We start from the raw sequence: 20,377 nt of genomic DNA on the forward strand, positions 1-20,377 counted from the left end.
GAAGAGCGTTTGAGGCAGAGAGAACAGCAATGTAAGTCAACTGAAACCTTAAGGTAAAACACAGATTTGATATTTGCCGATTGCACAACTTCCTTTGCTCCATTGCTACTCGGGCCTCTTCAGCAGGTGTCTGGAGAACAACTCCTGGGGAGAGGACCTGATTCCAGCTGCAGGAGGTAAGAATGGTGGCTAGAAAACACTCTCTGTTTCCCTGACTGTATTTAAACTGGCAGCTTGTAAGGACTCTAAGTAAACAGAATAACTTTCAAAGGAATATACTGGTAAAACTTAAATATGGAGGGAATGGTTGTATTTTAACTACAATTATAAAACTCTTAAGGTTTATGTAGCACTTACATGTCAAGATAGAGTCACACTGATTAAAGTAAAATAAAACTAATGCTCCTCTTGGCATACTTTGATGCTCTGCTTTTGCCTGATATACACATATTGCCACAGAATGGTAATTATCTCCCTTCACATAGCCACAGAAAAATCGAAATTTTAAATCTTACTAAGCTACTGTAAATTCACTAAATAGTCACAAATATACTGAAGAGCTCTGATTTTGGTAAAGAAATCCTAAGATATCATTTAACATAGATAAGCTTCTTGAAGACAGGATAATTTATCTTATTTTTGTATTGCCTTGGATAGTGCCATGGACATAGTAGATGTTTAATAAACACTAAATGAATTAAATTTAAGTTACAGTTTCAAATTGGAATTTATTTTTAAAAAGTACCAATAATCTTTTGACTTCAGACGTCAGTCACTATAATAAAATTCTAGTGAAATAGCATAGGTAGGTATACTCCATAGCACATGTTTTTGTTCATAATTGAATTTGGATGATACTTTAGACACACTACATATTGCTGTATCTCTAACACTTGTAAAATTTTATTCCTTACAGAGCCTTTATTTTCTTGATAATGGGCTTAGCAATATGCTAGAACACAATGAAGCTAAGGAAGCAGAAAGTAATCAAAGTACCTATAGGAAGAATGAATAGGTATGTCCACGAAGCCTCTTCTGAAACTCTTCTGAAAAGGACTGTCCCAGTTGCGTTAGTTAAATTATTCAGAGAAAAATAATGGAAGTGGCTTCTTCAGATGTGATTTTATTTTCCTTAGGTTTAAGAGCTATTTTCTAAACTAGAGCAAAATGTATTACAATCTTTAAATATACACTAAATTGCATGCTAAGAATGGTACATTAATGTGGGAATCAGCAGTTAGCGTAATGGCTATGTCGCTGGACTCCCACGTAGTCAACTGCGGTTCACATCCCAGACCCGGTGGCTTAAAACTCACGGCAGGCGCGTGTGCGTGCATGCCCAAGATCCGGAGAGGAGAACGGAGGAGAGGGGATTGTGGCATGACCATCCCCCCTGGGGGGTGATTCCTCGCTTTCTGTCTCTATGTCTCTGTCTGTCTGGCGAGCGCAGGCGTCCTATAGTGAAAATCTCTCCAAAAAATAAAAAAAGAATGGTACATTAATGTGAGATTCAAATGATCTTGATAGTGAGTAGCACTGTAATTTGGTTTTAGTCTTCTATTTACAAATTTGAATAAATTTATACAATGAGAAACTGAATTAAAAGATATACTAGGGGTCAACAGGTGGCATGGCGATTAAGGCACTCGATCCCACAGAGCCCACTGTGCAGTTAAGAGTTCTGGACCTGCCAATTTGAAAATACACTGGGTACATGTGCATGCATGCCCTAAAATCCTGAGAGGAGAATGGAAGAGAAGGGATTGCAGCGTGGCCATCCCTCTGGGGGGTGGGGAGTGACTTCTCACTTTCTATCTCTTTGTCTCTCTATCTCTCTGGCAAGCTCATATGCTCTTTAGCAAATATCTCTCTTAAAAAAGTGTGAACTCAGATGAGGTCTCAACCTTTTCCTGTGGTCTCTTCCACCTTCATCTCTATATACTAAGCAGCCTCTTCAGTCTGACTGCCATACTACATCTCTGGGATGATGAGAGATATTCTTACTCTCTAATCCAGAAGCAATAATGGAGAACTATATTAGAAATGAGGGAGACAGCTTTACATTTTGTAAACAACAGGAAGGAATGACCATCAAAAATTAAGTAGTAATAATTTAATGTGAAAGATGAGGTTAATAAAAAAAGAAGACAACTGCAATTGAAAAACCCAAACTTACGACTACTTTATAACTGCATGGAAATCTGATCAGGCTCTTCAAATATTCTCCTCTGATTGTTCTTTGACATCTTTCACCAATATTTCTTACTCTTAGAATGCTTTTCATAAATATTTATGTGAACATTGATTTGACTCTTTTCTAATTTTTGCTGGTCTGCTTTCCTATTTATTAATTTTTTTTCCTAACAGAACAAACACGAAATAGTGGAGTGGTTAAGCATTTCAAAATTTAGTCTCCAATAGACTGATCCCACATGGATGAGCTCTGCATCCAACCTAGAACTATTTTACCACACCAGAACCTCCATGGCTAAACATCCTTACAGAAATTTAATTAAAGAAGTTGTTTTCATTTCTAGCCTGGATTTAACTGCAGTTTCTTTCTCCCTTCCTCCTTTCTTTCTTACCTTCCTTCCTGCCCTCTATTTTATGATTATTTATTGATTTCTTCCGTGAGTGGGAAAGACAGAGAGATAGCACCTTTAACAGGAACTTGATGTCGCAATTCACACTCAGCTACTCCCAGCTCTGGAACATGGACACGCATATGCCTGGAATACTTAGGGAGGTTTTAAGCTTTGTACCCAGAACCTTCCTAAGTTCAGCCTTGCAAAGCATTGTGTTTTACCACGGCAGCAATGCCCGGTTTCCTGCTTCTTACTTTCTTGACTATAGCTTTTATATGGTGAAAAATATAAGTTGCACATGCTCATTATATGAAGAAAATAGATCTATCACATACTAGTTATCAATCTCCAAGGGAAATACTTTGTTTGTCAAAAGTTTTATTGATTGCTCATTTGTGAAAATCCCTGTTCGGTCGTTTCTGGAAGCACATTCTTTGGTGATGTAAATGCAATATCAATTCTTTGAATTCAGGTTGGAATTTTAACAGGAGAGAGAAAGCACAGAGGGTGTTACTTATGGCATAATTTACTATTTGGACACATTCATACGATTTTAACGAAGGACTTTTCTTATTTTCTACTGGTTACAAAGTATTTATAGTTAAAATCCCAAATATGTAAGAAGACATGATTAAAATTATGCACATTTGATACTACAACTTCTTACAGAATGACAGGAACAAATTATTTTTTGTGGTCTTAGTGGAACAGCTGGTGGGCTCAGCATACTTACTAAAAACATTCTCCAGACAAAGTTCCAGCCAGTCACTATTCCTGGTGATTCAGTGTAAAAGTTCTCTTGCTAGAAACACAACAGATGACTATATCCGAGAGATCTAGTGTTGATACTTACTGGAACTGAAACTGAGATCTTGGATTTTTGAATAATGAACTAAAATTGGTTCTCAACAGAATATAAAAAAATAAATATATAAAAATGTAAATTATGATTACCAATGCAGATAATGGCAGCATGAGACTACTATTTTTAGAGGCATTATTAGACATGAGTATCAAAATCTTTAAAGATAAAAAATTAGAAACAAAAGTTTTCATTTTTTAGAGATTTTTGCTATACAGTGCATAGAGACAAAGGAAAAAATGTGAGAAATCACCCCCCAGGGGAAATAGCCACATGGCAATCCCTTCTCCTCTGTTCTCCTCTTGGGATTCTAGGCACACACACATGCACCCAGCATGAGTTTAAAGCTGCCAGGTCTAGGACTAGAATCGTGGTCGACCATGTGGGAGTCCACTGCCTTAACCAGTACTTCACCTGCTGGCCCTGAGAAAAGAAGTTTTAACATTTATATTGAACTAGTCCAGAAACATGAAATTTCTAAGGTAGGAAAAATACATATGATGAAAGTACACAAAAAGTTTTAAAGTGATTTATTTACATGTATAAATCTGTAAATGATCATGTGAATTCAGGACTGATGAGATTTCAGTATCCAGTATTCACAATGACTGGTCAAATAGAGTAAAACAGTAGCTGCCTAAGGGTTGATAAGAAGTGGTGATCCCTGGGTCAGCAGGTGGCGTGGTAGTTAAGGGTGCCAGACTCCCACGTGTCTGATCCCAATTTGAGTCCCCAGACCTGGTGGCTTGCTTTCTCGATTTCTTACTTTCTCTCTCTCTCCCCCTCTCTGGTCAAATAAAAATAAATAAATAAAGTTAAATAAACTAATTCATTTTTTTTTTTGGAGAGGTTTTTGCTATAGGGCATGTGCGCTCGCCAGACAGAGAGAGACAGAGACAGAAAGCGAGAAATCACCCCCTGGTGGGATGGCCATGCCGCAATCCCTTCTCCTCCATTCTCCTCTCGGGGTTTTTGGGCACGCATGCACATGCACCCGGCATGAGTTTAAGCCATCGGGTCCGGGACTCAAACCGTGGTCGACTACATGGGAGTCCAGCGACATAGCCATTACGCTAACTGCTGGTCCCAATAAAACAATTCTTTTTTAAAAAGTAGTGATTTTGGAGCAGTTAACTATTAGTAGAGTCATTAGAGTAGAAGAAATTCAATACCATAAGATGTAAAATATTTGGATTTGCACAGAACATTTCAAAATACAAAAGCCAAACAAATAAAATCACTACTTTCAACTATGACTCACTGTTTTTAATGTTAATTTATTTCTCTCATTAGAGAAGGGCACACACATACACAGAAAGAGAGAGGCAGGCACCCTCAATAGGGTCTTCATGCTTTGATATGCCCATAGTCTCAGCCAGCCAAGATCACCTTTAAGCACCATGTGCCCACTGTACACAGGGAGATCTCTGGATGTGAACCTGGGACTTTCCCATATTGCCTCAGCATTATGAAGTGTGGCTGGCTATATGCCTCTTTTCTTTAAAATTCTACCAGAGGGTACATGTACTCACTTTGGGGAAATAAAGAAACAGTGAGAGGAAGAAGAAGAAAGTACCCCCCCCAGTGGGGTGTGGTCACACTACAGTTCTTTCTTCTCCATTTTTCCACTCTGTCAGGACTTGGGCCTACAAGCACACACACTTGGCATGTGTTTCAAGCTTCCAGTGCCAGGATTCAAACTGCATAGTCGGCCATGTCACTCCTTTAACCACCAGGGGATGGGGTTGGCCCATATATTCTTCACTTTTTTCCTTTGAGACTTATTTATTTAATTTTATTTATTATTAGTTTTAAATCTGCTACAGGGCACATACACTCACCAGAGAAAGAGAGAAGGAAAGAGAAAGCAAGTGGTCAGGTCTGAGACTCAAACTGCAGTTGACCATGTGGGAGTCCAGCACCTTAACCACCATGCTGTCTGCTGGCCCCTATTCTTTTCTTAAGAGGACTTATATTCTAAGTAGATATTTTAGCACAGGTATAATCTTCTGACCAATTCTTACTTAATCTATAACACACATTTCAAGATGAAACTGTTTATATGCAATGTAATCTCTTTCTATGTCAAACCAACTTTACCAAATGGGAATAAGTTCGTAACACAGCTGCATGAGGATCAGAGGCAAACCAAGTGAACCAATCCAGTCTTCAAAATATAGGACATCTTTGATTTAACATCATACTGTGGCCATCAATTTTCATGAATTATTCTGCAAGACTCATGCATGCTTTAATCTATAGGAAGCAGGCAAGGCTCCTTGACTTTTATAAATAAACAATAAAACAAGACTTACCAGCTCCTTCTTTGCTTTGTCTGTCAGAAAGTACCTGCAAAAAATAAATAAATAAATAAAACACAGTTATACCTCTTTTGTTAAAAATATGTAGGCTCTTCAAAAAGTTCATAAAAAATGCATATTATGAAATAATTATGCATAGAACTGAATTTTTTTACACCAAAATAAACAATTAGAATTAATTCCACTTTTTCCAAAACATTACAAGTTCTCCCTGCATAATCATTAAGCTCAAAACAAAAAAATCAGATAGTAAAATTAGCAGCGAATGGTCTCCAGAAATAAACATAAAATACTAACTGGCATAAAATACAATGATTTTAGGCACTAGAGAAATCATTTTGAATAACAACAGTACAGCAATCAAAAAATTATAGATGCAGTAAGTTTGCTTTTCTTTGGCTTAAATAAAGTTTTACCATGTGTCCATTTAATAGCTGTGAAGACTAAAGTCTAGTTTTTTGTTTGCTTGTTTGTTTAATTTTACTGTAGGGTGCATGTACACTCTAGAGAGAAACAGAAAGAGGGAAAGTGAGAAAGCACCTCCCCAGGGGCAATGGCCACACCATAATCTCCTCCACTCTCTCAGGATTTGGGCATGCACACATGTGAGCCTAGATTGTTTTTCAAACTGACAGATCTGGGACCCAAACAGCACAGTTGGCCATATTTGTTTCTGCCATCTTAACTACCATGCCACCAGCTGACTTTAAGAGTCTAGTTTCTATCCAATACTCCACTGCACTCCTGACACCAACTCTTTTCTTAACGCTAAATCCAGGACCTACCTTACTTTCTCTCTTAGTAATACCACAGTGGCCAACATAGCTGATCACTCCTCTCATCTGAAACTTGACCCTTCTGTACTCCCACTCTGTCACTGTTACCTTTTTTACCTCTATATCTATACCTTATCATTTTCTTGATGAGCTCCCTTTTTTAGTTTTATCATCTTTTGTCACAGATTGGTGCTGCATCTTCTCACTTTGCATCTTCTATGGTGATCTCATCTACTTTCCATCCATATTCTGACAACTTTAAGATTTATAACTCTTGCTCAGGACTCTATCCTTGAGCTGCAGATCCAGAGAACAAGCAGCTGATTGGATATCTATACTTGGACAATCTACAACTGATGCCTCAAACTCCATGCATTTGAATCTCAACATCCTCTCGTTCCCTTCTTACCCTCTTCCTTCTTCTCTCCTGGCCACATACATAGCCTCAGTCACAACTGATCCTCTTGTTGTGTAACCACCTTGATGATTGGCATCATCATCTACCTGGTTGCTCAAATCAGAAATCCAAAGATCAAAACAGACTCCTTCTTGTCCACACTAAATCCTGTTGATGCCCAGTCGCCAAACTTTCTGGGATCTATCTACTACTTTTCATCCCTTTGGCATCTCCTGGGCAACATTCAAGTCTTACTTAGATGACTGCAATACAAGTTGAGACCATTTTCAAAATGTTTGAGACTTGAAATGCTTTAGACTTCAGACTTTTATTTGGATTTTTAAAAATATTTGCATATATATAGTGAGAAATTGTGGGATAGGGTCCAAGTCTAAAGACAAGATTTATTTATGTTTCATATATACCTTATACACATAGATTGAAGTAATTTTACATAATTTTTTGTATTGCAGCATTTTTACTGCAAACATTACATGAGATCAGGTGTAGAATTTTTACTTGTGACATTATATTAGTGCTCAAAAGTTTCAAATTTTGGAATGTTTCAAATTTTTGATTTTCATATTATGGATCCTCATCCTATAGTTTCTTAATTTCATTTTCTTTTCTTTACTTTTTTGTTTTCCTTTCTGTCTATTTTGTTTGGTTTGGTTTGGTTCTTTTATTTTTAGACACAAGGTCCCACTGTGTTTTCTAGGCTGGTGTTGAACTTGAGTTACTCTTGCCTCAGCCTCCAAGTAGCACCTGCCTTTTCTAAGTTCTTACTCTGATTCTAGTCTTATATCTTCCCAATCTATTCATTACTAATATCAGTTTTTTCTTTTCCTTTCTTCCTTCCTTCCTTCCTTCTTTCCTTCCTTCCTTCCTTCCTTCCTTCCTTCCTTCCTTCCTTCCTTTTTTTCCCCTATAGATCACATGCACTTGCCAGAGAGAAAAAGAAAGAGGGAAAGTGAGAACGCCTTACCACTCTTCCCTTCTATTCCCCTCTTGGGATTTTTGGGCACACATGCACTTGTGCCTGATATATTTATCTTTCTTTCTTTTTCATTTTTAAGAGTTTTTTGCCTTAGGATATGTGTGCTTGCTGGAGAGAGAAAGGGACAGAGACAGAGACAGTGAGAGGAAAAGTGAGAAATCACTCCATCCCCAGGGGTGATGGCCACACCTGAATCCCTTCTTCTCCATTTCCCCCAGGATCTTAAACATGCATGCACACGTGCCTAGTGTGATTTTGAAGGCACCAGGTCTGGAACTCGAACCGTGGTCAGCCATGTGGGAGTCCAACAACATATCTACTATGTCATCTGCTGGTCTCTCTGACGTATTTCTCAAGCACCAGGTCCAGGATTCAAACCATTCAGTTAGCCATGTGGATCCAGACGCCTTAACCACCATGCTACCTGGCTGGCTCACCAATGTGATCTGTCTAAAAACAATTTGATCACACTGATCCTCTTCTTAAAACCCTTAATGGGTCCCTTACTATCCTTAGGACAAATAGAGTAAGTGGCTAGAATCCTATGTTTAGCAACTAGAAAGACAATTTCTAGGGGCAGGACCTTAAGAAAGTTATGAAATTTCTCTAAGCTTTCTTTCCCACTCAATAAATTGGGGCTGCTTTGAGAAAAACATACAATAATTCATGCCAGGGACTGTAAGGTGGCATGATGGTTAAGGGTGCTGGACTCACACATGGTCAACCATGGGAGTCCCAGACCTGGTGACTTGCTTTCTCACTTTTCCTCTCTCTCTCACTCTGTCTCTCTCTGGTCAAATTAAAATAAATAAATAAATGAAATGAAATAAAATAATTCTTAAAAAATAATTTATGTGATATTCTGAGTCTCATGTGTATGTGTAGCACAGAAAGACAATAAATATTTGTTAATTTTTTTGAAGGAAATTCTGTTGACATTTCTGAAAAATAGAGGCTTACATTTTACTAACATCTAAAAAATATTTATTTAATTTTATTATTTTTAATTTGCTGTAGGACACATGCACCCACCGGAGAGAGACAGAGACAGAGAGAGAGAAAATGAGAAAGCAAACTGCCAGATCCAGGACTTGAGCCATGGCCAGCCATGTAGGAGTCCTGCAGTTTAACCATCACACCACTTGATGACCCCTTATTAACTTTTTAAAAACATTAGGCACATAATGCTGTACTTAGGAGCAAAAGAGGGAAAATACCTTGTCCTTAATATCACAATTCTTTTCCACCCCATTTTTAATTCTCTCTCTTTCTCTCTCTCCTTATTCTATGACTCTGTTCATACTTCCCCTGAGGTAAAAGAAAAGTCCAAAGAGTTGGTAACGGACAATGAGAAGAGTCACTTTTTCCCAAAGTTATTCACACATCAAAAGTGTATGATCTTACAACAAACATCAAGTAATAAACCTCTAATGGTAAAACTTTAGATGCTGTAACAAATGGGAGAGGAGTGATCTCTGTATTTGTCAAATAATATCAGAAAGGTGTTTGCTTACTGTCCTAGATAGAACTCAACCTGACTAGAATATGATATATATTATATCTACATGGTTCCTACTTGGTTTTGAAACAAATTAGTTTTAATGACTATGTGACAAAACAAAACAAAATAACAACAAAAACTAGCAGAATAAAATTACCTAAACATAATATTGGGTTGTCAGAAAAGTCATGACATTTTTTTTGTTTTTTCCATGCAATGGCCTTATTTTCTAATAATAATAAAAAATAGAAATAACTCAGTAGAACTCTTACAGGTCAATTGTTTGAAAAATCTTATTAGTATAGAGCAATTTCTACAGGGAAATTTCAACCTGAATGTTTAAAAAGAAAACAAAACACAATAATTAGTCATACATTAATAATAATAATAATAGATGATACTGGCACAAGAACTGAAAGTCAGGCAAGTTGTTATTTAATGGATACAAAGATTTAATTTTTGTAAGATTAAAAGTGTTCTAGAGAAGGATGGTGTTGATGGTTGCACAGCAACGTGAATGTATTGATACCACTAAACTGTGCCCTTTAAAATAGTTGAGATAATAAATTGTAAGTTATGAGCATTTTATCGCAATTTTTAGAAAAGGACTCTTTAAAGAATTATTAGATGTACACATTCTGTTGCAGACCCGTAAGTTGAACCTCCACTGCTTAACACTTCCAACTCTTCTGTTTGGAAATCTAATAGAGTAGGAACCCTTTAGACCCCAGTAATATAACATTAATAGATTACCATTATGATCCCAAACTGATTTATGGGTAGATAAAGGAATTATCAGTATCTTGAACTAATTACTAATAATCATGAGATTGTAGTTACTTTGAAGACATGCAGAAAGGGTATTTTTTGGGGCTGAATGTGGGACAATGTCAGGTATTCACTGATGCCAGTAAAGTTAGATTACATGTGCCTGGACCACCAGTGGGTGATCTCTCTGGATATTTTATTAAATAAGTATTTGTTGAGTATGTAGGCATCATACACATTTCTAGCACTATGTTGGGTGCTTGACCCTGTCTCTCTGTGGTACAGGAAGCCAGGAGCAGCTCAGTAGTTCAAACTGGAGATTCAAGAACTCTAAAGTATTAGAATTATCTGATGCATAAGTGTCATGGGAAAAAAAATCATAACTTTAGCGGGACCAGCAGATGGCGTAATAGTTACATCACTGGACTCCCATGTACTCAATTGCAGTTTGAGTCTTGGACCCAGTGGCTTAAAGCTCATGCTTGGCACATATGCATGTGCCCAAAATCCTGAGAAGAGAACGGAGGAGAAGAGCTCACAGTGTGGTCATCCCCCTGGGGGGAGGGAGGGATGTAATTTCCCACTTTCTGCCTCTTTGGCAAGCACACATGCCCAATAGCAAAATCACTTTCTGCCTCTTTGGCCAGCACACATGCCCAATAGCAAAACTCTCTCTCAAAAGAAAAAAAAGAATCCTAAAATCCTAACTATAGTTTTGCCATACAGCACAGACCACAGATAATATAAAACATGTTTGGTTGGCTTTGTTTCTTTCCTAATTTATAGTAAATTGCTTTAAAGTATATTTAAGAGTCAGGTTCCTCAACTGGTTAAATCCACCAGAAAGTTTTAAATTTTAAGGTTCCTATAAGCTGTAGTAATTAAAAATTCATAATTCTGCGTTCATACATAATCCAAGGGCAAAAAATTTGAGTTATTTGTTTCATGATAGGGCTGGACTTAAAATGCAGTTGTTTTTTGGAACAAATTTACACGGACATGTATTCTTTGCTCACATAGCCAACTATGATACAATAAAATATAAAACTGAATTAGATAACCATAAGAATATCTAGATTTTTTTTAAATTCATAGATCATGTTTTTTAAGGCATAAAATAAATGATCAGTCAAGTCAATAAATACATTAACTACTATTGTATGAGGCAAACTAGAAAGCTGTTTCAACACCTGCTGCTCCTGAAACACAAAGAGCCTATTTGTTCCTAACGCCCTCAGAGTAAACCTTTAAAACCAAAAGCAGCAGATAAAAATCCCAAAGTAAATAAATTCTTAGGTAAACATGTAAAGCCACTTTATGATTGCCCTTTACTTTAATCAGAATTCACCTGCTGGTTTGAAGTTCAATAGATTATATTCAGTTGTGACTCTGATTTAAATATTACAAAATAATGTCAAAGTAGCAATGAATAGAAAAGAGTAATCACCAGATTACCACTAGAAAGTTCATTTCTTTGGAAAAATAAAAGGGATGTGAGGATTACATACTGACTTTGGCCCAAGTAATTTAAGGCTGGCTTTGCTGTGTATAAATTATATCTCAAAATTTCTTTGTCTAAATTCCTTTCATATTAACTAACTAAAAGATCATGCACAAATTATAGGCAAAAATTAAAAAGAAAAAGAAATATTTCAAATACATTATAAGCTGTAATTGTACAGTAATTTTAAGAAGCATTACTGGGACCAGCAGATGGTATAACAGTTATGTCTCTGGACTCCCACAAAGTTGACCATAGGTCACGTCTCAGACCTGGCAGCTGAAAACTCATGCTGGCCACATGGTGCATATATGCCCAAAATCCTGAGAAGGGAATGGAGGAAAAGGAATTGTAGCATGGCCATCCCTCCTAAGGGGTGATTTTTTTGTTTCTGTCTCTCTTTCTCTATCTGTCTCTCTGGCAAGTGCACAAGTCCTTTAGCAAAAATCTTTCTTAAAAAAAAAAAAAAAAAGAAGCATTGTTTATAGGCCAGTCCATGGTCTGGTAGTTACAGGGGCTGGATCCCACATGGCCAATCACACAGTTTGAGTACAAGACCCAGGGGCTTGAAAAACAGACTGGGTGTATATATGTGCCTGCCCAAAATCACAAAAGAAGGGAGAAATAAAGGAGAATGGATTGTAGCATGACTATTCCCCAGGGGGCAGGGGTTCTTTCTCTCTTTTTCTGTCTTTCTTTGGCAAGTGCACATGTCCTATGGAGAAATTAAAGACAAACAAACAAAAAACCCTGCTTAAATAAGAAATCAACCAAAGTATTAGTTGATGAAGACATAAAATGAACAAAAAAATTTCTAGGGTCAATCAGATGGCATGGTGGTTAAGGCTCCTGGATTCCACATGGCCAACTGCATGGTTTGAGTCCCAGACTCAGTGGGTTAAAAAACAAATTGGGTGTGTGTGTATACATGCCTGAAATCCTGAAAGGAAAATGGAGGAGAAGGAGTTGCAATGTGGCCACACACCTCCACACCAGGGATGATTTCTCACTTTCTCTCTATCTCCCCCCAGAGAACACACATGCCCTATAGCAAAAACTAAAAATAAATAATAAAATTCCTTGGTTACCATACTAAATTCTCATTGTTGACTTTAAATTTGTATTCAAAATATTCCAAGCATGACCTAGCAGAGAAGTTTTCAAAACTTATTATCTCTCCAAATTTTGATATAGTGGTTCCTGCCTAGTAGTCAAAGCTATCCATTCTCTGACTTCCTGACTTCAATTGAGAAAAGGTTGCAGTAAATCCTAGCTAGTACAAGAGAGGGGAGAGGTGGAGAAGATCACGAATTTCTTCACAAATAACTCTGCTATGAAATCCAAAGAAAAATGACTAAAAAGGGCAGGAAGAAGATATTATAAAAAATTTAAAATCTACTCTATATTTGCTCACCCTCCTAATACTTCCTATAGACCTGAGGTATGTGTAATGCTTACTTTTGGTGCTATATAAAAACTCAATAAATTTTAAGAATGAGTCAAATGAAAGAATCTACTTTTTTGAATTTAAAGATTTTAGTTCAGCTCTGATGTATAAATCTGCGTTTCTAAATATAAATTTTGGTACATGCATATTAGTGTTACATATTTAAAATAAAAGTAGTAATACACAACTTCAGATATTAATATAATGCAAAAAACTAATCTTTACTAGTTAAATGAGTCTAAGATGATTTTTTAAGTAAACAGTGGCATTTTAATAAGCATTCTTGACATCTGGTGCTAATAAAAATGATTTTATATTTTACAGTTAACACTTAAGAAAAAAAAATAGTCTGTAGTTTTGCTATTTATCACAGACCACAAATGGCACGGACCACATTTGGGTGGCTTCATTTCCTTCTTGATTAGTTTATATAGAGAGAACCACTTATTTTTTTTTCTCCTTCTATGTATGTTTTATATAGGATTTAGGCCAAGTCCTAGAAATGAATAAATAAAAAATAATGCATCAGATTAACATAAACAAATAACAAAAATGATTATAGCATTTTCCTGGATCCAGTTTAGTTAATAAAGTTCATCCTAAAACAATAACCCAAGGAATTCTGCATCTGGATAAATATTTGAAATAAGATTTCCAGAACTACAAAATAAAAAAGAATGCATCAGATTAACATAAACTTTCTTAATAACAAAAATGATTATAGCATTTTCCTGGATCCAGTTTAGTTAATAAAGTTCATCCTAAAACAATAACCCAAGGAATTCTGCATCTGGATAAATATTTGAAATAAGATTTCCAGAACTACAAAAACCCATTAAGGACCTAAAAGCTTCCATCTTTTGTACAACTGTATTCTCTCTAGGCAAGTGTTGGCCAACCCTTCTAGTCAAGGCTGGTTTTGACAGAAGCCTGTGTGCATAAGCAGCTGAGCATGGCAGTTCTGGGACAACCAGAGAGGCATGGAGGTTTCCAGATGTTCTCTTGTCTCTGGCCAGCCCTTTTCTAACCATGAACTTCAAATATAGGTTTCTCTCTTCCCCATTTCCTTAAATTTCTTGTGTTTCTCCCTTTAGATCTTATGTTCACAGTCCTGCTCCAACTAAGACATTTGACTCAAGATGTACCCTGACTCTCATTAACTCCAGCCTACCAATTCCTTATGCTTTCTTCTGAAATATGTCATACTTATCTGGGAGCATCAAGGCAATAGTACAAAACATGTACTGTATGATCGTTCGCTAAATTTTTCTAGAAGAATTAGAATTAATGTCTACATTTATGGGAGTATTTACCAAAGGGTAGTAAGAGAAACATTATTATGCTATGAGAAATATTAATATGCTATGAGATGGTCAGAGTGACAAACAAAAGTTCTGAATGCAAAGTCTGTGGATTAATCTGTGAGAAAAGGAGAAAATGGAGTGTGAATTAATTAGCTCAAAATCAAACATTTTTCTCCTTGTATTTAGTTGAGGAGAATTCTTTAATAATCATAAGAAAATATTTGGTTTCATGACTGAAATGTGGATTTCCTAGTCAAATAACAATACCATAGGCCCAATAAGAAGTACTTTCATTCTCTTGGTTCTAGCTACCTAGTTTTATGACAGTCTGATCCATCCAAGGGTAGTTCTGTGGATAGGTAAAAAAAAAACTCAAAGACTTGATAATTTAGAAGATAAGACATATATGCACATCACCACTAGAAAGCAACTCAATGCCGAATTTATTGCAATACAGAATTAACTGATTTAAATAAAAACAATTAACATTTAGGAACGCATTGAAGTTAGTAACGAAAGAATTTGGGGGTGCCGTTGAGCATCGGGCTGGATTAGAGTGAAAAGGTTATAATCCTATGGGGAAAGCATAGAAATAGAGGTATATATAAAGAATAATATCCTATAATCCTAAAGGATAATGAATCTCCTGGGAAGAATTGGAAGGCTGACAGAAAGAGTAGTATTTCAGGGAGCTGTAGCACAGTGGTACACTAGAGACTGCCAGGTTTATGTCTGAAGACCTCCCTGAATCCACCAGGCACTCACATACCCATGATCCAGAGATGGTATAGCAGAGGTCGATTAGGGCATAAAGATCTGGTGGAAGTACCTGTCTTTCTGACTCTTCATCTCTCTTTGTCTCTCTCACTCATGAGAGAAATAAATAAATAAGCTTAAAAATATATTTAAGATGTCTCTTAAAAAATAGACTCAATGGGAAAATAAGAGGGAGAGGGGATTTCCAGGGAGAAGAAACAGCATGTACAAAGGAAAAAGGCAAAAGAGAACATGGGTATTTAGGAAAATACAAGTATTCTGGTCTTATTATAGTGTCAATTACGGAGAAGAGTGGAGAATGATGGCATTAGAAAGATAGTAATGGGCTACATATTAAAGTGTTTATCTACTATGATAAGGAGTTAAGAATTATTTATGTGGCCTCTAAAAATGAAGGTTTTACAAAAGTAAATCTAGACACAAATAAAAATGAACTGGAGTAGGAGTGGTGGGGGAAGACGACACAATATGGGTATTTCTGCAATAGACCACAATTAGGTGAAATGGGTCTGGAAATGGAATGTGAGAATGTGACAGTTTTGAGTCATATTTAAGACAGAAAATATTAAAAATATAAAGAGATAGGGAAGGCAAGAGAGAATGTCTTGGCTGGTTTTCATGTTTTGAGTGGGCACCTAATTCATAGAGGTGTCATGTTAATGAAGATGAGCAATGGGGAAGGTATTGAAGGGTATGGAATATAACAACAATCTACTTTTAGATTTATCAAGTTAGAAGTAACTGTGGGACACCTGGTGCTGCATAAAGATGGAGCAGCAGAGTCACAGTAGTGTGTGCAGATTGATGCTGCTACACCACAGACTGAGGCCACATGGTAGACCCAGGAGGGATTTACTGCCCATCCTAAAGGTCCAAGCCTCGTGGGGTGTGCTGTGATCCCACATACTCAGGAAGTTGATGCAAGTGGGTTGAGACATAGCAGCAATGTCAACTTGGGTGTCAATCTGAGTGTATTAAAGGATGTCTGGAAGGTTAGTGGAACATTGTTTCTAGCTGTATCTGTAAGAGTGCTAACAGATAAGATTATCCTGTGAGTCAGTGGGCTGAGAGAAGACGACCTATCTTCAATATAGGTGAGCACCATCCAATTGACTGAAAGTGTGGGAGGGACAATAGGAAACAGGGTTCCGTTTCCTCTTCCTGTCCCATTCTCTCTCCCTCTCTCTTCCTTCCAGAGCTGGCTGCAAGTTTCACTCCTACTTATTCTGACAGATCTAGTCCTGCTCCTCCTCTACACATTTGGTTGTATTTTTTCCTGCTGGCTCCAGTTCCCTGTGCTCCTCTAGTCAGTTGGAATACAAATTCTTTAATCTTTGGACTCTGGACTTATACCAGTGGCTGCCAGCAGGCCCCCTTTAGGCCTCAGACTAGAAATGCACCAGGTTCCCTGCTTCAGAGTCAGCTATTTCTCCAGCCTATAGCCTATTACGGGATTTCTCAGGTTTGTGATTGTGTGAGATAACTCATATAATAAATTCCTTCTTTTACATATATATTTATCTTGATGGTTCTGTTTCACTGAAGAAATCTAAGAAAGGATCCTGTCTTAAAGAAAAATGCTGAACTCAGGAAAGTGGTCCAGACCGAATGAGTATGGCATATCAGTGATAATTCAGTCCTGACAGAAGCTGAGGTTATTAAGGGAAAGTGATTACACTGAGAATAAAAAAGGTAAAGGCAAAAATCATAGATATTTATGAGAGTATGTAGGGGACATCTATGAGGTTGAAGAAGTGACTGAAGAATAGCAGCTTGAGAAGAAAATGATATAGAGTATGTCAAAAAAAAAAGAAAAGTGAATTTTTTGTTTGTTGGTTGGTTTACCAACAGGAGTAGGTTAATAGAAAAGAACTGAAAATTGATAAGAGAAGTGAATTTTGTGTTTGTTGGTTGGTTTACCAACAGAAGTAGGTTAATAGAAAAGAACTGAAAATTGATGACCCTGAAATCAATAAAAATTGATAACTATGAAGTGACCTTGGCTAGATCCATAGGATAGAAATTAGAACAAATTGTGAAATAGATGGGAAATAACGCAAGATAAGCCCCAGAAGCTCAACAAGAAAAGTTGAAGAAAGTAAACATGCTAGCCTTAGGAAGCAGTTTGATGGAAGGCTTTTGTCAACTGGAAGAAATCTGAATATGTACTGGGCCCAAAGAGAAAGGACTGCTGCAGTTGCAGATCCAAGGTAGCAGGGTCCCTGAGATGAGGGCAAGTAATGGACCCAGGAGCACAGGGACCACTGGAGAAGGAGACGAGGCGGGTATGCATACTGACAGTCTGGCCATGGTGGGCAGCTGATAGTTAGGGGGCACATAGGGAAGAAATTCTTGGTTGTCTCAGGGTATGAAGGCCAGGATAGAGAGGGCTGGAGCTGGAGGGGGGCACAGTAAAAATCTGCTTGCCATCTGAGAAGCAGCACATAATTTTACTCTTCTGCTCAGACTATAGTTATGCACTTCCACGCTGCCTCAGACTAGTGTTTACTCATTTCACAAATATGTCTTCTCTTCTCAAGTAAACACGAATACTGGAATTTAAGACTTGTCTCTACTTCTTTTGAGGTATTATGGTATATTATAAAGCATTATTTTTATTTTACTGGTTTTCATGATAGTGCATGCACATGTATCTGTGACCCCAAAACACCCTCAACAGGGTCTCATCACACTGCAATCCTCCTTCCCCAGCCCTTGAATTCCTCAGTACCCTAGGTACCCAAGCACATGACCAGCATATTTTCAAGCCAAGCTGGGGATCCAAATCTTGGGTAGTCCATATGACTTCCAACTTTGCAGAGCACTTAAATACTCCAGTATCATAGCAGCTGAGTCTAGAATCAGGTTTTTGAGTAAAATACATTGGGTTTGGAATTTAAATCCAACTCTTACCAGTCACATAAACTTAGAAAACTCTTCGCACTTATCTGAGGCTTAATTTCCTTATATGCATAATAGAAATAGGAACATAGACCTCATAAGAGTATAAAAATTAAACGAAAATCTTGGAGAATACTCTCATTCAAAGCACCTAGAACTAGATAGGCATGTTATATGATTAATCTATGTGTTCTAAACAAATGGGTAGCCTGAAACACTTACGTATATCTATGTGAAAATTACTTTCTCTTCAATAATTATATTGTTTAGCCTCTAACTTTAAAATATATTGCTTAATATCAGAGAAGTTCTGAAAAAAAGTAATTTGATCACATCCCAATTCAACCCTTTAGTAGTTATACCCTCCATGTCACTTTTAGGTGTACATTACGTAGGAAATCAAAATCAAGAGTTAGGTTTGGCTGTTACCATATGGCAGGTCTCCTTGGGCGACAGTCCCCTTGGTTTGACTGCTTTATAGGTGTATGTTCTTTGGCCATCAGTCTTGTTTGTATAGCCCAGTACTGCCAGCTTTCAGGGTTACACAAGATTATAGAAGCATGCTTTATTTAATGCTTCATTTTCTTTATAAGAGTGGTTTGGGTAAAACAAAATAAAAAAGCAACCACCTTCCCTCACAGCCTCCTGCCCCCCGCCCCCCCAAAAAAAGCCTCATGCCTTTTAGGCCTTGATTTATTCAGCTGAACATAAGCCAATTGAGAATATTAGGTCAGCAAGTTCCAGACATACAGCCCTGGAACTTGTCAGTAGTTGGATGGCCTATTCCTCTGTCTGGCTTCAGCTCAAGTAACTTCCTGGATGAACCTTAAGTGTGTTAAGAAGTAAAAATGACTCTTAACATAATATGCTTTCTTTTGAACATGAGGGCCATATTGGCAATGCTGACGGTTTTTGACCATCCTTTTCAGTTTGAATTTAAAAGCCACAGATAAGTCAATAGTTTAAGGAAATGCAAGTAAGAGATAAAGTACAGATGACAATGATGATAATAATAACGTAAAACAACTCCTTTATCTATGTTAGTGGGATTTAGGCTCTTAAAACTATTATTAACCAAAATATACTTTAACATCATCTTTTGATAATAATACTGCATAGAGTGTTGTATGCTACCATTTCAAAAAAAAATAAAAAAAAAGGAGAAGCTTTCACCCAAAATTAAAAGTTAAAAAAATTTTTTTAAAAAGTGGTTGGAGAGTGGTGGGTGGATTTCTGATCCTGCTGACAGCAGCAGAAAAGAATGGCCTGTGGGCCAGCAGGTGGTGTGGTGGTTAGAGCACTTGACTCCTACATGGTTGAACGCGGTTTGAGTCCTGAACCTGGCAGCTTGCTTTCTCACTTTCTCTCTCTCTCTCTAGTAAGTGCACGTGCCCTATAGGAAATAAATAATAATAATAATAACCATAAATAAAATCAAATAAAAATTTAAAAAACACAAAAAAGAATGGCCTGAATTCTTGCTTCTCTGTTCATGCCAACCTCTGCACAAACGTGCTGATGAGAAGTGAAAAAGATAAAAGAATACTGCAGGAAGAAAAGACTTAAAAAGCAAGACTGATAAGTTTTAAGATATGACACCCACAAGCTAAATAGACAGTCCCTGAATAACTGAAAGATTATTCTTTTCCCTTGTTTTGCTTAATGTTTCATCTCTTTACACCTCAAATAGCTTTCTACTTGCTGTTGCTCTGAAACTGCACTGCTTAGATCTGCAGCAGGTAGCTGATGCTCTTCTCAACCATTTGATCCCTTCTTAGTGCTGAGGTCACACTTATTCCAGGTTGTTCTCACCCAATGAATGAGCTCGATGGGAATATGGCGCTTTCCTGCGAGAGCCAGGATACTTCCTTTAGGTAACTTTGGTTATAAGACTCCCCATTGGTCTGGTTAAACTTTCCTTGGAACTACACTATGGTCTGTGACGTCTTCTCTCATTTTATAGGTGTCAGAGATCCATTGTAGTTTTCTTATCCTTCCTTGCTCTCTTTCTCAATAAATTGCCTTCATGTCTAATCTTATTTTGGTATTTGCTCCAGCATGAACTAGTACAATCATCTACTATGTTATGCTTGCTTTATGGTCAAAGCAAGTATTTATAGAGAAAAACTTTAGGCAAAAAATAAATAAATAAATAAATAATATGCTTCCAAAGGGGACACTATAATTCAGTGACCTAGTTCAGCTCTTAGGACCTTTGGCTTCTGATTCTCCACACTCTT

General features: G+C 37.1%; 1 protein-coding gene across 1 annotated transcript in view; it reads right to left on the reverse strand.

Annotated features, from left to right (window-relative positions):
- The window catches only part of STARD13 (StAR related lipid transfer domain containing 13), a gene marked incomplete at its 3' end in the record, with an annotated part of 454,133 nt that overhangs the window by 349,963 nt on the left and 83,793 nt on the right, over nt 1-20,377 (reverse strand). The window contains 1 exon segment of the mRNA XM_014591552.2: nt 5,763-5,796. Coding sequence (XP_014447038.1) covers nt 5,763-5,796 — 34 coding nt within the window.

The sequence above is a fragment of the Tupaia chinensis genome, unplaced genomic scaffold, assembly GCF_000334495.1.
Source record: "Tupaia chinensis unplaced genomic scaffold, TupChi_1.0 Scaffold000597_1, whole genome shotgun sequence".
NCBI classification, from domain to species: Eukaryota; Metazoa; Chordata; class Mammalia; order Scandentia; family Tupaiidae; genus Tupaia; species Tupaia belangeri.